The sequence below is a fragment of the Castor canadensis genome, chromosome 8 (genome assembly GCF_047511655.1).
Source record: "Castor canadensis chromosome 8, mCasCan1.hap1v2, whole genome shotgun sequence".
In the NCBI taxonomy this organism is placed as follows: domain Eukaryota; kingdom Metazoa; phylum Chordata; class Mammalia; order Rodentia; family Castoridae; genus Castor; species Castor canadensis.
The window spans coordinates 30,329,634-30,350,335 of NC_133393.1; the positions used below are offsets into that span (position 1 = coordinate 30,329,634).

At 38.7% G+C, this 20,702-nt stretch overlaps 1 protein-coding gene across 6 annotated transcripts in view; it reads right to left on the minus strand.

The window, feature by feature from the left end:
• Nucleotides 1–20,702, minus strand: part of Carmil1 (capping protein regulator and myosin 1 linker 1) — a 325,017-nt gene that overhangs the window by 28,973 nt on the left and 275,342 nt on the right. The window contains exons 33-38 of one of the 6 annotated variants that reach the window (XM_074082739.1): nucleotides 15,955–16,384; nucleotides 12,747–12,828; nucleotides 11,417–11,629; nucleotides 8,155–8,295; nucleotides 6,076–6,100; nucleotides 5,620–5,741 (exon numbers count right to left, since the gene is read on the minus strand). In XM_074082739.1, the coding sequence (XP_073938840.1) occupies nucleotides 6,081–6,100; nucleotides 8,155–8,295; nucleotides 11,417–11,629; nucleotides 12,747–12,828; nucleotides 15,955–16,384 (886 nt within the window). In that variant the 3' untranslated portion in view covers nucleotides 5,620–5,741; nucleotides 6,076–6,080. Of the gene's footprint in view, nucleotides 1–5,594; nucleotides 5,745–6,075; nucleotides 6,101–8,154; nucleotides 8,296–11,416; nucleotides 11,630–12,746; nucleotides 12,829–15,954; nucleotides 16,385–20,702 lie in introns of those variants that run through there. The other 5 variants (XM_074082738.1, XM_074082734.1, XM_074082733.1 and 2 more) reach the window with 5 other exon arrangements.

The following is a 20,702-nucleotide window of genomic DNA, read 5'->3' on the forward strand; positions in this document are numbered from 1 at the left end:
CACATTCCTTCCAACTAGATCATGGCTTCACTGCTGCTATGCCTTGGGAAAGGTTCAGATGCTGAACTCCAGGATAGCTATTAAGGGTTATTAAATATTACTCATATGTCTATTGTATAGACACCACTTGAGCTAAAAAAAAAAAAAAAAACCAAACAAACCCATGTCCTTTGTAAAGCAGCTACAAAAGAATATAGCTCCCTCATTACTCAGAAGTTAAACTGGTCCAACCAGGAACACAGTACTTCAGTCCTAGAAAAGCCATAGGATTCATTTGATGTTTCTAGTCACTTTGATTTTTTTCACTATGCTAAAAATTCATCTCATCAAGAACTGACTGTTTAAATGTTTTAACCCATTGAAGACTTTCAGGAAATGAACTCATTAAACCTAATAGTCAAGATATAAACATAATAAAGTATTTCTCTTGTCAGTTTGGTTGTCAGATTCTGGTCTCTCAATTATATAAAGTTGGATTTTTACTAAATGACATTAAATTGAAATTATACAAAATTATGAAAGGTAAAACCTTTTCAATCTCAGCATAAAAGCAAGTGATAAATTTTGAGCTGGGTATATTGGTGCACTTATCCCAGCACTTGGGAGGTGGGCCTGGAGGACTGAGAGTTTGAGAACAGCCTGGGCTACATTTCAGGACCCTGTCTCAACTCTTCACCATTTTTTTTTTCCACTTCATTTTGCTCAGTAGCTTTGGACAAATTCTCAGTGGGTGGTGGGAGTGGACAGGGAGAGAATAAGGAATAAATATTATAATCTCTATTTTTTAAGCTTTTGTTGGGAAAAACAAATTAAATGTACTTGTGTAATTGGTCCTTCAAAAATTATTAAGGTAGATTTAGAGAAGATGATAAAATAATTGGCTATAAATATTTTGCCCTTTATCACAAAACAAATTAGAGATTCATATACTAAGAGTCCTTTAAGCTCTCAACCTCTGTGTATATTAAAAACAAAGAGAAGTAGGGAAGATTTGTAATAGTTTCAGCTTGAAGATACTTTGCAATAAATCCAACCTCAAAATAGAGCATTACTTGTGATATCTGCTAGAAGTTTTTTCACTCTATTTTAAACCATAAGAAGTTATTCATCCATATCAAATGCTTATAAAATAAATTTCCAACCCTACAGGTTCAGGAGAAGAAATAAATATGGTGACATATTGCTTATGTATCTTCTGAGCAAGTATATTTGTTTTAATCCTTTGATTATAATAATAATCAAACTTTTCATCCTTCCCAATATTTTGTCTTCCTGGAGACCTCAGGTCTAATTTACACTATATGATATAAAAGTATTTCCTAAAAATGGAGAGACTCATATAACCAAAAATGTTTATGTCATCGATAAGAACAGAAACAACCCTGTAGACCAGGCCCTTTATAGCAAACATGAGTGAAATTCACAGAAAGAAAGACAACCCAGGAATCTTTCAGCAAAAAGGTGGTCCTTTAGTTTCCACCCAAGCATTAATTTTTCAAGTTACTGACAATGGGCTTCTGAGTCCTCTAGGATAGGGCCTTGGGGGAGAGAGCAGGATGGGAGAGTGTGGAGTTATTGACGTAGAGCCAGTATCAGTCATGAAAGCAAAAACTACAATTTGTCAACACAGTTACTAAGAGGGAAAGTTAAACATCATTTCAAGAGAGCTGTCAAAGCATTTCACTATGCTAATTCTATTTTAAAAATTCATTCTAGGGCTGGGGGGTGTAGCTCAGTGGTACAGCTTTTGCCTAGCATGTGCGAAGCCCTGGGTTCAATCTTCAGCACCACAAGGAAAAAAATCTATTCATCGATTAATTTTCACCAACTGTGAATGCATGTGGTAATGACCCTAGGACTAGGCTGACATGTTCTCGGTAGTGCAGGTAGGATCCATTCATAGATAAGAAAAACTGAAGCATAGTGATGAAGGAACCAGTCACACACTAATAAGGTGAGTGTGGAAACCAAAGAACTCACTGTCTCAGCCTCCAATCTGATTAGTCCAGATTCCTAGTGCAAACAACTTTGTAGGAGGAATGTTCTTTGTCAAGTTTGTTTTCTAGCCCTTAGGAAGCATCTATCTGATTGCATATAATTAAGATGCTAATTACAATTATATTGAAGGAGGTTTGGTCAGTCTTCCATTAAGGGATGGTCTAAACAGAATTATATCTGCTTGAAACTTAAAATTCTAGAACTTATTTTTAAAAATATTTATAAAATTCAGACTTTTTACTAATTCAGACAGACTTCCTCTTAAGCAGCTTGATTTAATACTTGATTTTATACAGGGTTAAAAAAAAACTGCATTGTTTTCCCACACCTCTTCAATGCACGTATTTGTACAATTAAGAATGAGAGTGTCTCTGTACATGTGTCTATACATGTATTTATTAACATTCCATGCACTATTAATTAATAAAAGGTACTCAAGTAAACAAACTGTAATTTATTCAACAGAAACACTCGCCTGCATATTCACATCCTGTCTATACTGACAATAATTATTGCAGAGGCTCAAACATGAAGCCTGTGTTCTCAAAGATGATTCAACTTTGCATATGTATATATGCTAATTCAAAATGTTTTGAAATATGCATATAAATTCAGAATTAGAGATTCACATGAAAATTTGAGACTTCTTCACTGTCAGCTCCACTGAGATACATATTTTCCAAGAAGAAATCATGATGACCTGAAAATAATATTCAGTAATTGGCCCGGACTTTTTTACTTTTTTTTTCTCATTATTTCTAGCAAGAGCCCAAACTCCCAACCAACCGCTAAATTTCCTTGAAGAATTTTTATAGGGGAAGAGGAACCTGAATCTGGTGAAAGAAAGCAGAACAGAGTACTAGCTTACAGACCATAAACCACAGCCAAGAATTCGTTGGCTACACTTGGATTATGCAAGAAGCAAGTGATACAGAAAGGAGCTCTCAGAATCAGATGCTCTGTACATGATCCATTGCAACATATACAAAGTCAAACAAAAACAACTATTTTCTTCAAGAAAATAGGACATATGCTAATGAAAATATCACAGCTTATAATTAAATGCAGAGAGGAAATGATGTGAAATTCAAAAGATAAGGTTACAAATATTGCCAGTAAGAGATTAAGCATTTTTCCTGTCAAATCAATTAAAACAGCCACACAATTAAAACATAACAAGCATGATAAAAAATATGTAGCATGCTTTGAGAACAATAGCCTCTGTTTGTTTCATGAATACATGATTTTAAAAATTAAGAAAGCTATTTTAGTGTAAACAAAGCTGCTCTTAAAAGACAAGGGAAAGAATACACCATGGTTTTATTAATTGTTCTGCTAAATGCTATTTTTTTTAACCAGGAACTATTCAAAAAGCAGACTGCTATGCAGTTCTCAAAGGTGAAGAAGTGCTAGGAATCGGCACTAACAAAACAAAATTAAGATATTAGACATAAAATGATTTTAATTGAAGCTCCTGTAATTATGTCTAAGATATTAGACATAAAATGATTTTAATTGAAGCTTACTTTATGGTGTCTATTTCAAGAAATCCAGGCAGAAAAGCTAATACAAGATGGTCCTGTTTAATCCCATCAAAATTTGACCTTGCCCATCACAAAGAGAATTTTCAGCTAATGAGGTCATGGAAAAATCTGAGACAGACACAGAATTTCCTCTCATTGGTTTTCTATGATTTGGTTTATCTCTGTGTTCACCCTCTCTTTTTCCCACTCAAAACCTTACTGGATGATTAATGTAGTACAGGGGTGGTCTCTCTGTATGTTGTATGAAGGGCCTTTGGTGGCTCTTGAAGAAGGAACATTTCTTCAAGGGTACTGTATTAATAAGTGACATATTCTATGGATAAAAAAAAGTTCAAATGTAAATTTCCAGGATTTAGAAACATCAAGGTAAACTCAGGTGTCCTTAATGATAGTGACAATATAAAGACAGAAATTTCGGCTTAATATACTCTCAAATACAACTTTTCCAATTATTCATAAGATAAAGGTATTCATTATATAACTTTTCTATGACTGAAGTCACTAGAAATTTTCTTGGCAACATACAGAGAATTCTTATAAAGAGAACAGTTATTGTAATTGTGTGTCTACAAACACATCTACTATAAAAGAAATCATTTGAAAGTAAATGACCAATTGGGATGTAAAGTACCTACTTATCAAGCAGAATGCTTGAGTTGTAAGTCCTAGTGCCACAAAAATGAGAAAAGGACCAAGGCAGTTGATTTCCTCTAGGACAGGTGCGACCTGGTCCAAACAGAATGTTCTATCATTACATTGCTTATGTAGTGACATCCAGCTACTAAGTGTAAGAACACAATGGTAGTGGCTGAGATGCAGACTCCCAAGTGTTGTTGCTGGTGATGAGTTGGTAGATGCTTTTCCATTTTTAAATCTGTATCAAGGAAATTTCTCAAAGACAACAGTTCTCACGTGAGGTATCACAACTCACTGGGCTGCTAAGCTGTGAGTTGGGTCACAAGAACTTTACTATGCATAAAGAAACTTAAATCTGAGCACAGTTTATCCTTCTGCAATAAAAATAAGTTACCCCTATCATAAGATCACTTTCATTAACTTGTATTCTGGAATGTTTTCTTAGGATGCAGTGAAGATCATGGAGTTACACCAAAATGCTGGCTCTTGTACTTGACCCATGGGAAGCTAAATACACTCATATACTGATAATGTTTTATAAGAAAAAAAGCCTCATTCCAAAAAACAGAAGTCCTTTAAGAAAATCTCACATATCAGAATATTTTATATATTCCTCTTTTATGATACTGAGATTTCTTATAAATGATTTTCAAATCATGTTCATAAAAAGTTATTAACCAGGGAGAGTAGGAGTACTTTAGTCATAGAAAAGACATTTCTTTTCTGAGCCATCAATACTTATTCTAAAATTTCCTACTGGAAGTTAAAGCTGAATTGAAATCTGTCTCCTTTATGTCTCCTGGGATTGTTCTCACCTGAACAGAACATTATAGAATTCACTACAGGGCTAAATGGAAGACAGAAGTTATAAGAGCAAGTGCTAGAAAATAGAATTGTTCCTCAAGATGAAAAAGGTTAATTGTTTTCTTTCTTTCTTACTAAGGGTTATAAAATGTCTGCTGAAAGTTCATATGCATGACCCAAGGTCTGCATTTAACTAGTGACTTTTTATTGATTTTTTTTTCCCTAAAAGATGCAAGGTTAACACCTTAAGTCAATATTCTCTAACTGAATAAACCTTGTTGCACTAAGAATTTCTGATCCAATCCCAGTTGAAACTTAATGGCAAAGATATAAAGGAAGAGAATAAGAAATATGACCCCAAGTATGAAAGTAAACCTTTATGATCATAAAAATTTGAATGGTCAAGTTACAAGGTAACTTAAACCTCCACATAAAAGCATTTAATTTTAAATTGTTCCATAACACTTTTTGCCCCCGATGGAAGGACCATCCTGTTGCCATTTAGAATAAGTAAAAACTCATTCATATGACTAAATCCCGACCCAGTTAGTTTTTGTTAGTGCCAGTTCATAAACTTTGGGTCAGTGAGAGATGATAATTGAAGGCTCTAACCATTTGTTGGCTGTGACTTCCTGTGCCCAAATGCATTCACTTCCTCTTCTGCAATGGTGGAGTACAGTTTTGAAGATCTTTTCCCTCTACTGGAAGGCTTGCCACTGTCATGATCTGAATGCCTTTTGTAATAATCTCCTCTTTGCACTACTGAGGAAAAGGGATTCATTTTACCCTTTATAGTAGCAATACATCAATGTGTTGACATTCACATTAAAAATATTAATATTAAAAACTAAATATCAGCTCACCCACCCGACAGGATTCCAGGAACTTATAGTGTTGGTCCTGGGCAGATATACCATTATCTACAGAATTCAACAGCCAACATTATGGAAATGTCGTGCAAAATGAGGTGAGCTCTGAATCTGCCCCAAAAAGTACTAACAAAAAGGTCCCAGTATTACCATTTTGATTCCACGATGGATTAACAAAAATCACATTCACTATGGAATAATCCAGAAGAATCACGGCAATTTACCTGTTTCAGAAATTAGTTGGGCACGCTAGTCCAAAGGGAGGCACAGAACAAGGAAATGAAGTAACCAGCATGAATAATATATAAGAAAACAGGAATGAGTACAACAGGAACAGTTTCTGGGGAGAAAGACAGGGCTCACAAGTGACTCATTTTCAGGTTCTTGTAGTAGATGAGCTAACAAATAAGCTCCAGAGTTAAACCCTTACCACCTCAGACATCCACAGCTCTCCTCAGACTTCATGCATATTTGTAGTTCAATTTCAATACAAAGTGATATCATCAGCATAATCTTTTATGATTAGTTTATTCTGGATTCCAGCTGGGAAAGTAAAAATCTCCAAAGCTCTGTGGTCCCAACCAACTAGAAAGATGGGGGCCCTGAACCATCCCTACTATCTGTTACTGTGGGAAATGACGAAGGGAATCAAACATCTATCTCTGAAACTCTCTAACTTCCTCAGGAAAGAATATCTAACTTTTCACAGCTAAAAGCCTACTTGTGGTACCCAATATGTCACCCATTTTACAACTAGAGAGGCTCCATAGTCCACATTTTTACTTGTGATGCTGGTAGGCTATCCTAGGCCTTGTTTTCATCATCTGCTGGCATGCAGAAAATATCCTTTCCAAAATATGTTTTAAAAATGATGCTTTTACTCAACCTTTTGATTTTTTTTTCTTTCCCCAAGATAGTCCTCCTTACCATACCATCATCCCTTCACACCTCTCTATTTCTCCCCCCAAAAAAATTTTTTCAGGAATTTTCAAAGCTTCCCTAAAAGCAAAGATGCGAAGTCAGCAGTTGCAGAAAGGAGGAATAATAGTAGGAATGGGAGAGGAGCTGTGTGGTGGGAAAAGGGCTATCAGGGGACCCTTGTTGTCTCAGGTCACTTTGAACTAGCACAACCAAAGGTTCTTTTTTTATAACAAGTCTTTTAAAGGCCTTGGCTGTAATATTGATCCTTGTATTTATTGCCTCTGGATGAAATGACTGTAGATACCAGCCATCTTTCATGGCTTTAGTTTCTCTTAGACAAAAGTAGTTTACCAGCTTCAGTAAAAGCCCCACCTTCTTTTATTTATAGCCAAAAGGTGAGTGAGGTTTCTACCCACCAAATAAATCTGCAGAATGGAGATGGGAAAGCTAGCAATGCTATTTTTTTTAATAGACTCTGGAGCCACAAAGACAATACCAAGCTTTAACCCAAAACTATTACCTATAAAAGAAAATGGTGGAAGATGTCAGAGCCAGAGAGATCAAAGAATTCTTAAACATCAAAACACAATGATAGCCTCCTGGACATGGGTGACGACTTGTGTGGCTCCAGAATTTCTTTACAGATATAGACGGGGTTAGAGACAGCATTTATATTATACTTTATGTAGGACAAAGATCCAAAAAGTCAATTATGCATTTAAAAGAATAGGGAAGTGGGAGAAACGGCATAGATGCTGGAGCTGCCCCAACCATGCCTCCCCTCTGATGATGGTGGGTAACTCAATCTAATTCTAGAGCAAGTCACTCAAGTCACAGGATACTGGGGCTCCTACCTCAGCAGCAAACTATAAGGGGCAAACTGGCATAAGACACGCTGAGAGTGTCCGTGCAGGTGCACACTTCTGCGAACTACGAATGTTTAACTCAACCACGGTGAGCTATAAGGTCTCTTACGCCTACGTGAACTGCTTCGCTCCCAAACCATAGCAGTGGTGACTATCACAACCACGGGTGCTTTCCTTGGAAATGAGACCCAATGACTGCAGATACTTCAAACAGGCCACAAAAATCATGTTTAAGGAGCTCCTAACATACTGGGAGCCAGTCATCTAGTGATTAGTCATGCAAAGAAGTTAGGCCTTTGCGCTGGGTGCTTTCATCCATACTTTCATTCTTCATTAAGATTCAATTTCACCAATATTGCTGAATCAAGTTTCTATACTACAGAACTACTGTTTCTAAAAATTTCATCCAAAGGATGCTGGCTTGAATGTTAAAATACTGGTAAGGTTCAGGATTAATTCCTTCCTTTTGAAATGACCCTCCTTAGGGATAGCTAATCCAGAGAAAAAAGTTCTTACCTTCCTGGGAAAGTGTCCTGGGACTTGGCTGGGGGCTATTCTGCCCATCTCTCTCCTTGTCCGAGGGAACTTTCTTCAAGATAGGTGGAAGAAGAGCAACTTTAGGGAAACTAGGGCCAGATGGAGAGTCTGGGATGTCTTCTACGGAGACACAAACACATGAATCAAACTGCTCCACAAACTGGATTCCAAGCTTATAACCCAGGCAAAGAAAAGAAAAGGCATCATAGAATTTTTTTTTTGCCCAAAATGTATTTTTGTGTTTCTTTTCAGTGAATATCCACAAAAAAGAGTTTAATAAGGAATATTATAGAAGAAAGTCTTGCACAGATGTGAATCTATCCTGTAGGTAAAGCATTTCAATAAGTTGATATTTAAAAATTAGACAATAAGTAAACCACATGTTTCTTCTGCCTGAAACAAAAAGCTGTTTGTCTCAAAATCTGTAATATGCCTAACACCTTGCCTCTACCTGTTGTCAGACCCAGTGCAGGAGTCACACATACATACCTTCATGTGCCTACCTCTACACACACTGAAGTCTCTAGGAATAATTGGAGCCATGGGAGTTTTAGAACTGTAAAGGAACAGTCACTGGACAAATGAAGAGATTAAGTGACCTGCTAAGCTAAAACAAGGGCAAAATGGCCAGGACTAGAATTCTAGTATTTGTCTCTGTCTCTGTTTCTCTCTTTTTGGTGGTACTGTGGATTGAATTCAATCCCTCAAGCTTGATCGGCAGGCACTCTACCACTTGAGTCATACCCAAGTCCTCTTGTCTTTATTTTTGAGACAGGGTATTATGTGTTTGCTCAGGCCAGTCTCAGACTACGTTCCTCCTACCTCCACCTGTAGGAGCTGGGATTACAGTTATGCATCACCACACCCAGTCTGAATTTCAGTCTCTTATTCTGAAAACAAATGCTGCTTCACTCTAATTGAAAGGATTTGCCTTACTGTGCACCTTTCTCTGCTCTGTTATCAGCCAGGTTCTCTTCAGTCTTACACTTCTAATTCAAGTCTCCCACTTGCTTCACCACAAAAAGCAGGAATATGATAAGACCTTATGGTCTTGATAATCTCTCAAGACAGGAAATGAGTTGGTGTATTTGAAAATGCCTGATGAATTCTCAAGCTCTATAAAAGAAATTAGTTGTTAACATAATTCCTTTTTTTGGTGGTACTGGGGTTTGAATTCAGGGCTTTATGCTTTGCTAGATAGGCGGTCTACCATTATGAGCCACTCCATCAGTCCAACATAATTCTTGGTATACTAAGTTCTAGGAAACAAATGAGCACATTTAGTAAGCAAACTGAAAATTAAAGCTTTTTGTAACAGAGTATTAGGAATCCAGTTAGCTTTACACTCAGCATTAACAACTTGGGAGTCAAAATACAAACTGGATTAGATTTTATGAGTTGTTTCCTTATGTTAAAGATGTATCTAGCTGGTAAAAACATCAGGACCAACCCTCCTTTTGAGTTTTGCTCTTTGCTAAAAAAAAGAAGCCATATTTTCCTTCCATTCTGCTTACTCCTTCTATTATGAATATATTTTATGTGCAGCAAAAATTATGATCTCCATCATAATGATTTTTTTTTTTTTTTTGTGAAACTGTTTGAGTAGAATTAGTAAGTCCTAAGTGATTTACTTTAATGGTCAGGTCCTTGAGGCAAGCCCAGGGTACTCCTTTCTTTGTGCCTTCTCTCTGGGGCCTGGTCACTTGGTTTCCTAAGGAAGTAGCCATGAAGACCAGGCTGGCTATCTGGGGAATTAATTAAATGTATGAGAGAAAATGAGAAAGATACAGAAGTGGGATGAGTTTGGGCACATGGGATACTTCCTTTCTCCTACCCAACGCATCTGCATGTTGACAAATCATGATAAGGAGCCATACATTCTACTTTACAATGTGCGTGCCCATGGGGGAGAGGTCAGCAGAAAACTGTCTACACTAAAGGTGGTGGAGTCCTAGTTTCTGTTGCTATTCAACTGTGTGGCTTGACAAACTTAGTCTCTGTATTTCACAGTCCTCATTTGTAAAATGGAGCGTGATGAGGATATTGGGAGTTTGTCCCCATAAAGTACTCAGAGCAGTGTGTGGTACAGAATTAAGTTAATTCAGATAAGCAATGAAAGGGCTGAGGATGGAGCCAGTGTAAGGCACTTGCCTAGTATGTGTGAGGCCTTGAGTTTGATCCCCAGTACCCTGAAAATTAAACAAAAAAACCCAACAAAACCCCACAAAGACTAACCACGATGACTATGATGATGATAATCCAATTATCTCTACAACTCTGCCTAATTTATGTCGGGGGATAAAGGAAAGGGGTAAAAAATTGATACGGGGGTTCATTATATCACTCATTCAACTTTTGTATGTGTTGAAATTTTTTATAATAGCTTTTAAAAAAATCTACTAGAACTTTTGTGTGGAAAAGAATAAGGCAGGATCTAGCCCATTTATAAAATACGAGAATATTTTAACGTTTCTTCTACCATTAGTTTTTTTTACATTAATGGTCAGCAAATTTTTTTGTAAGTGGCCAATGAATAAAAACCTCAGGCTTTTCAGACCATGTGGCCCTGTTACAATGATTATTCAATCGTGGTCTACAAATGCAGCCGCAAAAAATCCTGCACAAATGTTATGTCTGAGTCTAATGAAGTTTTCTTTAAAAACCAGGCCCATGGTCAACCAAACTCTCTTTTAAAACTTTTTTTTTTTGATGGGACTGGGGTTTGAACTCGGGCTTTGTGCTTGCAAAGCAGGTGCTCTACAACTTGAACCATACCTCCAGGCCATTTTCACTCTGGTTATTTTAGAGATTGGGGTGGCGGGTGGTGAGAATCTCATGAACTATTTGCCTGGGCTGGCCTCAAACCATGATCCTCCCATCTCAGACTCCCAAGTAGCTAGGATTATAGGCATACCGATATGTCACAGAATGTGGCTATAGCCTTTTGAAGGGTCTAAACATCCCAAAGATGGATTTCCGAAAACCCAATCAGGCATTGCAGATGGGCTAGCATGACACAAGACTGATTTTCCTTTCCTGCATACAAACCAACGGGTAACCCTGAAAGCAAGGACAGTTTCAGGGTTCCCACTTCACACATGATGGCCCTCTCCACTTTGGCAGTTTCCTGTGATCTCTCCCTAAATTTTGTTCACCTGCTGCCCTTGAGACCACCTGTGGCTCCAATCAGCCCTGGGGAGCTGTCTAGTCAAGCTGTCTCCCAGACCAGCAAAACCCTTACCAGGCCGGGAGGCAGTTCTTGGTTTCTGCGGGATGGTGGGCCGTGCTGCCAAGCTGGGCTTGGGGGACTGAAGGAGGGGCTTGGGGCTGGTGGGTGTGCTGGATGAGCTCCGTGACCTGCAGCCCACATCCACTCTGGGTTCTGTTTTGGAGTTCTTTTCTGGCGTCCCCAAACCAAAGCGGTTCTCTGGAAGACTTGGGTGCAGTTTAGGCACTAAAATGAAAAGTGGTACAAAAAGCACACTTTATAAAAATAAACAATCATTTGAAGATATAACTGTGCAAACTGCTTTAATTGTTTGTCATTTTCATCATAGATACTTTGAAACAAAACCAGGATGTTTTAGCTTGCTTTTAGAATCATAACACACAGTAAAAGACTAAAATTCTTCACAGAAAAATAATGAACTTGCTGGTGCTTTTCTCATCATCTCCGACTGCTCAGAGACGATGAGTCATACACAAGAAGAGCTGTCCTTAACACCTTCAGATCTTCCTCAGGTCTGGCACAAGGGGCAGGTATGACCAACTGGGATTGCCTCTGCTCTAGAAACTAATGACCAGTCAGGGCTCTGGCTGCAGAGGAGGAGTGAGAGAGGAGTGAGGAAGGCTATGGCGTTGGCCACACTCTCATGTTTAATGGTGAGAATGGCCTCATAAATATTGTACTGCCCCTTTCCTCCTTCCACATTGCTCCCTAAATTTAATTAGACAATTGGCAAAAATCAGCTGGCTAAATGTGATGTTTAGTCCAACTCTTACTGAATAAAGATAACATGACATAGCAAGGCATAAGAACATTCAAAAGCAAAGTCAGGACTCTAATATGAAAATATATATAAGTTGCACTCCAGTTTTCTTCTAAAGTATCTTATTAATACACATTAAAAAGTCAAAGGAACACAGGATATTGGATTTCATGCATATTTAAGTTTCAGGAGAAGATAATTCCTTTATAGCAAACAAAATAGCCACCTACCCTGCAGATGTCACATATGGGTTTTTTTTTTTTAATATTATCCCTGTCCCCATGCTCTTCCACCCCCATTCACCAAAGTCTATAATTTACGAGTTCTCAGTAAATTTCCTCCCTTTGGAAATCACAAAAGGTACCCATCCAGGCACCAGGCTAAGTGATGGGAGGTTAACCCCAGATGACACCAGGACAGGTCCAAGGATGTGATATTTTATTTGAGAGCTGAGAACATATAACATAGAGGCCTGCCCTTGCCTTCCATTTTTATTTTTCTTCTTCTGCTAATGACAGGTTGCTCCCGAAACTAGAGGCTAAGTGATTTTCCTAGGTGGCTAACAGTAATGGCTTTGCTTACCTGCCCCACCTCCATCCAACCGTTCTGTGCTGCTGAAGGTTGGGCTAGGAGAATCCTGGGAAATGGTGTCATTCCCAAGCTTCTAAAAAAACAGAAAAGAAATTGAAGCACTAACCTCACAAATAGTTGTAAATAATGCCACTGATTTGAGGTGTAGAAAGAAAAAAACGATAAAAAAAAGACAACAAGTATTGGTTCCTTAACTCCTACAGGGAACATATCTGTCTTCCTGAGGCTCTCCTACCGAGACACATTCTGGTCTGCGTTTATAGTTTAGGCTCTGTGGCCCATTTGTCAAAGGCTCCCCTTGGGAAGAGCTGTGTGGGGCCAGAGAAAGTCAGGTGACTTGGTGACATTTCTTCTTTCTTACTGAACACAGATGTGGGCTTGCAGTCCCTGATGTTCCATGTGAGAGGGGACACTTACAGGATGCAGATGTGTTGTCAGGAGAAAAATACAGATGAATGTAACTCAATTAATGAGGTTTTTCTTCTTTTTCTTTTTCTTTTTGTAGTGTTGGGGATTGAACCCAGGGCCTCATGCATGGTAGCTAAGTCCTCTGCCAATGAGCTACAGCTCAGCCCTCAATGATGTTTTAAAAAATCTGCAGAGGGGAGGAGTTTATGGTGGCAAAAATGGGGCAGGTTAAATGCTACAGTCTTGGGGTAGGAGCTGATGTTGGTGAAGCAGGAAACCAGCTTCTTCCCTGATAGCACAGAAGCCTGCACTAGAATGAGGTATATAGGTACAAAAAAAGATATGAAACAAAAAAGGCCGATGTCTGCTTAACATATCTTTGAGGTGGGCAGGTAGACCAGGAGGTATGAAGATTGATTCACAAGGCAATCTGACCTACAGCCTGATCATTTTGCTCATCTCATCTTTCCAACAAACCAAAAGAGCAAGTATCTGCTGCCATTTCCTAGATTTAAATTGGCTTTGATAACATAAGCGAGATTATGTGAAAGGCGGTTGAGCTTTGACTTATTCACTACATTAGCCAATCTGTCTGGCCACATACTCCCCAGGAGTGCCTGCTCTCTTTTGGAAGGAAGTGATGGGGAGCTGAGGGGTTTTTCAGCAAGACTACAAACGTTCTACTTTCACTAGTGGAAGGTGCTGAGCAGTTCTCCAAAAAAGAAATGTACACAAGCACCACATTGTCAAGAGGCATATTATTTGATATCACTATGCAAAAGTGATTCCAAGGAAAGTCCCATGCTAGCTTTCTATGTGTAGGATACATGTCTGTAGCGCAGAGTTAAAACCAGACATGAAGTCCTAAGTGGGAGCTCCTCCTTTATGGCTCTTCCAAGGGCATGGCTGGCACCCCAGAGTGAGGACTTCTTTACATTTTGTGCCTTGGGAACCTCACTTGCCTGCATTTCATAAACAATCCTGGGAATTATGTTTTTTGTTATTATGGTTTCTCCTATGTTCTTGGAGGTACACATAAATCCCAAAGTTGACTGGCAAAATAAAGATACTTCACACCAAGTATCTTGGTGTGAAGGCAGCTGACCCAGAAGGAAGGATATAACCTCTAGACATTCACAACCTAACTGTCCTTTGTTAATAAATGATAAGTGACATATCTTTATGTTTGCACTTCTTTAAATATATGTATTAAACATCAAGAACACAAACAGAATTATTCAGGAGGGTAAAGACACCAAATATTTTAGCAACAGTATATTGAACATGGATGTCTATGTTGTTACTTTTTGAAGAATATAGTTACGGCACTTAAGGGGAAAATATTCTAAAACTAATTAAAAAAATCTTTCTTTTATTATTCTGGTGGAATACCTATGACTGGTGTGAATTTTAAATACTAATCCTTTTTAGTGATTGCTTAAACTGACACTAGATGGCGCTATAAGGACAGTAGTATAATCCTTGAACAAATACAAATACTAAAACCATTAAGGATTGTGTCACTTTGAGTCAATTTATGTATCAATCCAAAGCACATGGAAAAACATGCTAGAATTTCTCATCTTCCCTCCAAAAAGCAGCTGTTATTACTAGAAACAATGATAAAATGAACATTTCATTAGTGAAAACATGGCCTTTCCTGTTAATAACAGAGTTTGAAAAAGGGGTTAAAATTTGCATTTGGGCATCTGAATCACTAATGATGTAGCTATAGTACAAAATGGAAAAAAAATAAAAGGGCTGGGTGTGACTTAAGTGATAGAACACTTGCCTTGTAACTCAAGGCCCCGGGTTCAATCACTAGTACCTCAAGAGAGTTCAGGATAATGCACAGAAACCAAAACCTGAGTTAATATTTAATTTTAATGATTGTTGTAGGTGTGGCTCAAGCCTTAGAGCACCTGCCTAGCAAGGCTTGAAGCCCTGAGTTCAAAACCAAAACTGCCTCAAAAATAAATAAAGATTAAAGATTAATGTTTATAACAAGGATATTCTCTTATAGTAGTTGTAGAAGAAAACAGCACTTTGAAAAAAGACTTGAAGAATAATGCTTTAAGTTAGACTCTGAGGAGACTTGTCAATTTTCTTTCTTTTTTTTTTTGATAGTGGTACTGGGGTTTGAACTCAGGGCTTCACACTTACAAGGCAGGTGCTCTACCACTTGAGCCACTCCACAAGCAGACTTGGAAATTTTTAAACTTTGTCTTTTTTCATAGCAAAAGACAGACAGTATATACCAATGGTCAAGCAAGAAACTAATGACTTTTTCTTGTTATTTGAATCTGGAATAGGGCAAAAGACTGTAAAGTTTGGGAAAAGAATGAATTACGAAATAAATGGGAAATAGATATTACTTTTATATAGTTATAGTCTGGCTTCAAAATTTTTCTTTGCCTTTCAGTTCTCCTATCTCCAATTACCCTCAGGTCTGCATTTAGATTCAGCTGACTCAAGTCTTTTCCCCAGATGTGAGCACTTCCCTGGAACAGCTCTCACAGGCTTCCATGACAGCAAAGGAAGCCCCTGGACAGATGGAAAGGCTCGCTTCTGAAAACTGGTGCTGCTCTCCTCAGGTGTGTGGCCCTGGGGCACAAGAGAAAACATGCCATGCCTCCATGGTCTGGGTTCCAGGTTCTTTAGGAATAAGTCTTTTGTTCTAAGATTTTTATTTAACCAATGGGCTATTTTTCTGTACTTCTCTCACCCATAAAAACCAAGGGGGGAAAAACATATAAACAAAGACCATCAAGATAAAGGGACCTGTCCTTACCTTCTGTGCACAAGCAGCTCTCTTTTCCTGCTTGGCTTTCATCTCAGCAAGCAGACCACTGCCCATCACCTGGACCCCATACCTCCGCCCTCCTTGTGGGCTGCTCTTGCTGTCACTCCGCTCTACCCTCCCTGTTTCTTCCCCCTGACTCTCTTCAAAGGAGTCAGGTGTTTTTATCTCTTCTACACGTTCAAAACTGCCATTGTGTTCAGTTGCCTTCACGTCCTTCCTGGGAATGTCCACAGCTGGACTTCTGACAGCTCCTTTTGGTGAGGAGGGTTCTTCTGTCATCAAGACTGTTGGTGGTCGCTCTGATTTGGACCGAGATTTGATTAAATTGAGAAAACCACTTTTCCGGGAATCTCGTTTCTTCTTTTCTTCTCCTCCTTCACTAAGCTCCTGGAACTCTGAGCCTCTTGTGGACGATCGCCTACGTTTCAATTCAAGACACAAAGCCTGTTGGTTTGATATAAATCTATGTGCCAGCAGGACTCAGTCAAACATAAACGGAGATTACTACCACATAGACAGCAACCATTCTGAAGAACTTTTAAAAAGTTAAGTCCCTGGACTTAGAAAAGAGAGAGGAGTGTGGAATTATCTTCATCAAATTTTGCTGGAAGGACTGAAGCACATGCAAACTAAGGAGGAGAATTTGAAGGTATCCATGGCAGGAATAAGAGCAGAGGGGAGTGCTTAAATGCTCTAAGCAAGGGCTCTCCACATGTGTGAACTTCCAACATGGCTGACTTGACACACAGGTGAATGACAACCTTTTTTAATTTGAGGGACACTGGAAAGGACCACATTGACCTGTAAACCCCTGAACGATCATTCTATCATCATTAGATAACACATGAAATTCTACCCTTACTGCTCAATCTAAGCCAAGACTTGGATCCTTGCTTAAACTAATGACCACTGAAAGAAGTGACAAAATGAAAAGACAGTGAGGGAACCTTGGGGAAGGTTTACTGAAAGAAAGTATTCTAGAACCTGGAAAATGGAAGGAGAAAAGAATAAATAAAATGAGCTAAGTGGGAGGCATCATGAACAAGTGTCTTCCATTTAAAGTTGAAAATCCATTTAGCTCCCCTGAAGCTCGCTAAAATACTAAAATCACAGCAAGGGATTAAAAAAGCATGAGCCACCCAGGGGAGAAACACAAAAACAACAAATTTTGGAAGCCCAAACAATTACAAATAAAAAGTAGCTTCATAATCAGAGAATGCTGAAATATAAACCAAAGACCCAGAAGAGTAAACTGGATTTGTGCTAGCTGCAGAATGAGGAGCAAGAGGCACCTTGGGAAGTGGAAGTAAAGGGTAAACTAAGAGAGAAAGGCTGGCTGAAAGTCCATCCATAAAACCCTTAACTCCTCTCCCCAAACCACAGAGCCAATGATACCCATGCTACCCCAGGTTTACTTTCTGTAGAGAGTAAACCAAAGAAACTCAGAGGGCAGCTGAGGATGAATTTAAGTAGTGAAGACAGGACTCGGGAAAGCCTAAATAGGGCCAGGCCCATGTGATGGCCACATGCCTGAAATTCGAGCTGCACTGGAGGTGGAGGTAGGACCGAGGTTGGAGGCTGGTCCCTAGCAAAAGTCCAAGACCCTATTGAGCCAGAGGCAGAGGTGGTTGTGGCGGGGGGAACTAAAGCAAAAAGACTGCGGTTACAGATCAAGTGGTAGAGAACTTGCCTAGCCAGCACAAGGCTGTGAGTTCAACCCCTGGCATGGCTGAGACACAAGTGGAAAAACAGTGATACGTCTCAGCCCCTTTCTCTCACTTTGGATCCCACAAGAGGTGGGCAGAAGACCAAAGTCTCCAAAATCCATGAGTCTCCCAGTCATGGAGACCCGAAGAGGATCACTACATTGACGCCCACACGTTAACAAGCCTCACTCACTAATTTCCAAGAAGCTTGTCAGTTCCCCACTCCAGTACAACATGAGAGAAATGTCGCATCCACAAAACACAGCAAAATGTGACAGCAGAACTGGAAAACTTAAGGTTGGGAGATACAGCTGAGGAAATCTCCCAGAATGTGGAGGAGGGAGATATAAAGAGAAAGAAATTAGGAGAGGAAAAGGAAGAATTAATGGATTACTAAAGGAAATTCATAATTGGAACAATGGGAGTTTAACAAAAAGAGTACAGAGAAAACAGAAGGGAAAGAGAATCATGAAAGAAACAAGGAAAAAAAATAGAAAAATGAACATGGATTTCCATATTAAAAGTTTATGGGTGTCCAGTGAATAGATTAAGCAAGCAAGCAACTCACTCCAGAGCATTGGGTAAAACTGCAGTATAGAGAGGACCAAGAGAAAATCCCAAATGCTTCCAGAGAAGAGGGAAAACAAAAACAAGTGTGTGCACTACAGAGAAAATGTGAATTGTGGTTGGTGGGGACAGAATATATAAGAACTATATCATCATTCTCTGTAGTAAGAAGGCAATAGTTCTAATCACTATCTAAAACAGAAAATTGAAAAATAGGAAGAAAGCACATTATTAAGAAAAATGGAAGCAAAACAAACAGCTAAAGGAATAGAAATTGATTGCTCTGGGGGATAGGAGATAGGAAAAGCAAGGTGTTTATTTTTTTGTTTTGATGTTTGTTTGTGTTTGGGGTGTTGAGGATTGAATCCACGGCGCTGTGCCTGCTAGCCAAGTACTCTATCACTTGAACTATGCCCCTAGCCCTTTTGCTTTTTATTTTGTTTTTGAGATGGCGTCATACAGCTACCTTTGCCTGGGTTGGCCTCAAACTCACAATCTCCCAAGTAGCCGGGCTTACAGCAAAGAGCCACCATATCCAGCTTGAATGTTTGCTATTTTAAAATATAAATATGCACAACTTTGATCTTCAAAATTCGTTCATACTACTTTATGATTTTTACATATACTTTGCCCTGATAATCAAACTGACAATCTATTTTTGTAACAAAATGAAAATTTAAAAACCCATAATTTTAGTAAATTCCCATTATTTGATGAAAATTGAGGTATCTGGGTCTATTTGTGCAGTGGAACATGACCAGAATTCTCATGGAGCAGTATTTTAGAAGAAAATGGATTTGACACCTTATAAATTGGCTCATGCGGAGCCAATTAAAGAAAGTAGCACTAATGGGAAAGGAAATGACACTGGGGTAGGTTTAACAATACATATGGTCCACATCAAGTATTCCTGATCTCCCCACTGATTAAATGCAAATGTCTATAACCGACAATGGCATGTATAGTTTATATGGAACAAGTTACAATTACCTTGATGAATTCAATAGCAATAACTGAGGGAAGACTAGTATTGTGATCTGTATTAACTCACTCAAGTTAAGGGCTGAGAAGGGGGCTTAGTAGTAGAGTGCATGCCTAGAATGCACAAGGCCATGAGTTCGATCCCCTGCATTGCATAATACAAGCAAACAAAACTAGCCAGGACCAGTGATGACTGCTTCCAATTCCAGCACTCGGGAGGCAGAAAAATCATGAGCTCAATGCCAGCTTGAGTTACATAGTGAGACCAAGCCAAGGACTAGAGATGTAGCTCAGGGATAGAGCATTTGCATAGCATGTGCAAGGCCCTGAGTTCAATCCCTAACAATGGAGAAAAATATAACTTGTAACAAAAAACAAGACCCAGCCTCCTGAAGAGTTTTGTTTTGTGTTTTTGGAAAAAATAAAGAAAACACTGATAGCAATTCAACCTGAGAGATTTTTCCATTTTGCTCTGTTTATTTTGGTATTTCTTGAATTCTCTACATTAAAAATAAATTTGTCTAATCCTTGTTGTGTAAAAGAATTAAGTACTGAACTAACTCTCAAAGGATTATATGCAGTCAAACAGATGTGTGCAAAGGATAAAAAAAAAAAACAGTATTAAGTCAGCAGCAGAGGATCAGCAACTAATTTGTGGGGAATGGAGCAGTCATGGGAAAATGTCAAGGAATAAATGATATTTAGGTAGGTTCCTGAAAGACACAATAGAATTTTGCCAAGTTATAGTATGTTAAGCTTTAAGGCTAGTGTCAAAGAAGACAAATAATTGGGTCCTAAAACTCACAAGATTATTCACAGTAACTTACACTGTTATGGACATAAAAACTTAACTTATTTTCACATCACCATCCTGCTGAGGCAAGATAAGGTACATCAATCTACAGAATGGAGTAGGTCCTTTCCTACCTGTGTCTAGCCTGCTTACCCTCAGCTTACCAATATGGTTTAAATGCATTTATGAATTTGATATCCAAGGTGAAGAATACTTCACAGTCACAAATCTATGTCAGGAGACTGTTTGGGGATGGATCTGCATTTAATTGGGAACTGAATAACCTGATACAAATCATGCTTGGAGCATTTCAAGTAAAACAATTTGTTATAAAAGTACCATTGAATTGCACAGCATCCTGTAATAAGAAAATGCAGAGAAAACTCTTTAGAGGCTAACTTTGAAGCCTTGTCACCAATTCTGTTATCACTTTGATGGCATTAGCAACAATTTAGCCTCCCCCCACAGTGTATCAAATTAAGAACAAAGACAATTTCAAAGTAAGCAACTGCAGCATACAGATGCTTACTGGCCTATAATGGAATCATCCAAATGAACGTGATAAAGCCCTGTGAAATACCTGGGGTGGTACACTTTTTGGACTGGTTTAGAATAGTGCAATAATTCTCACTTGAGCATGCTTCTGCACAACCTGGGAGTTTATGAAAACAGACTGCTGGACCCCATCT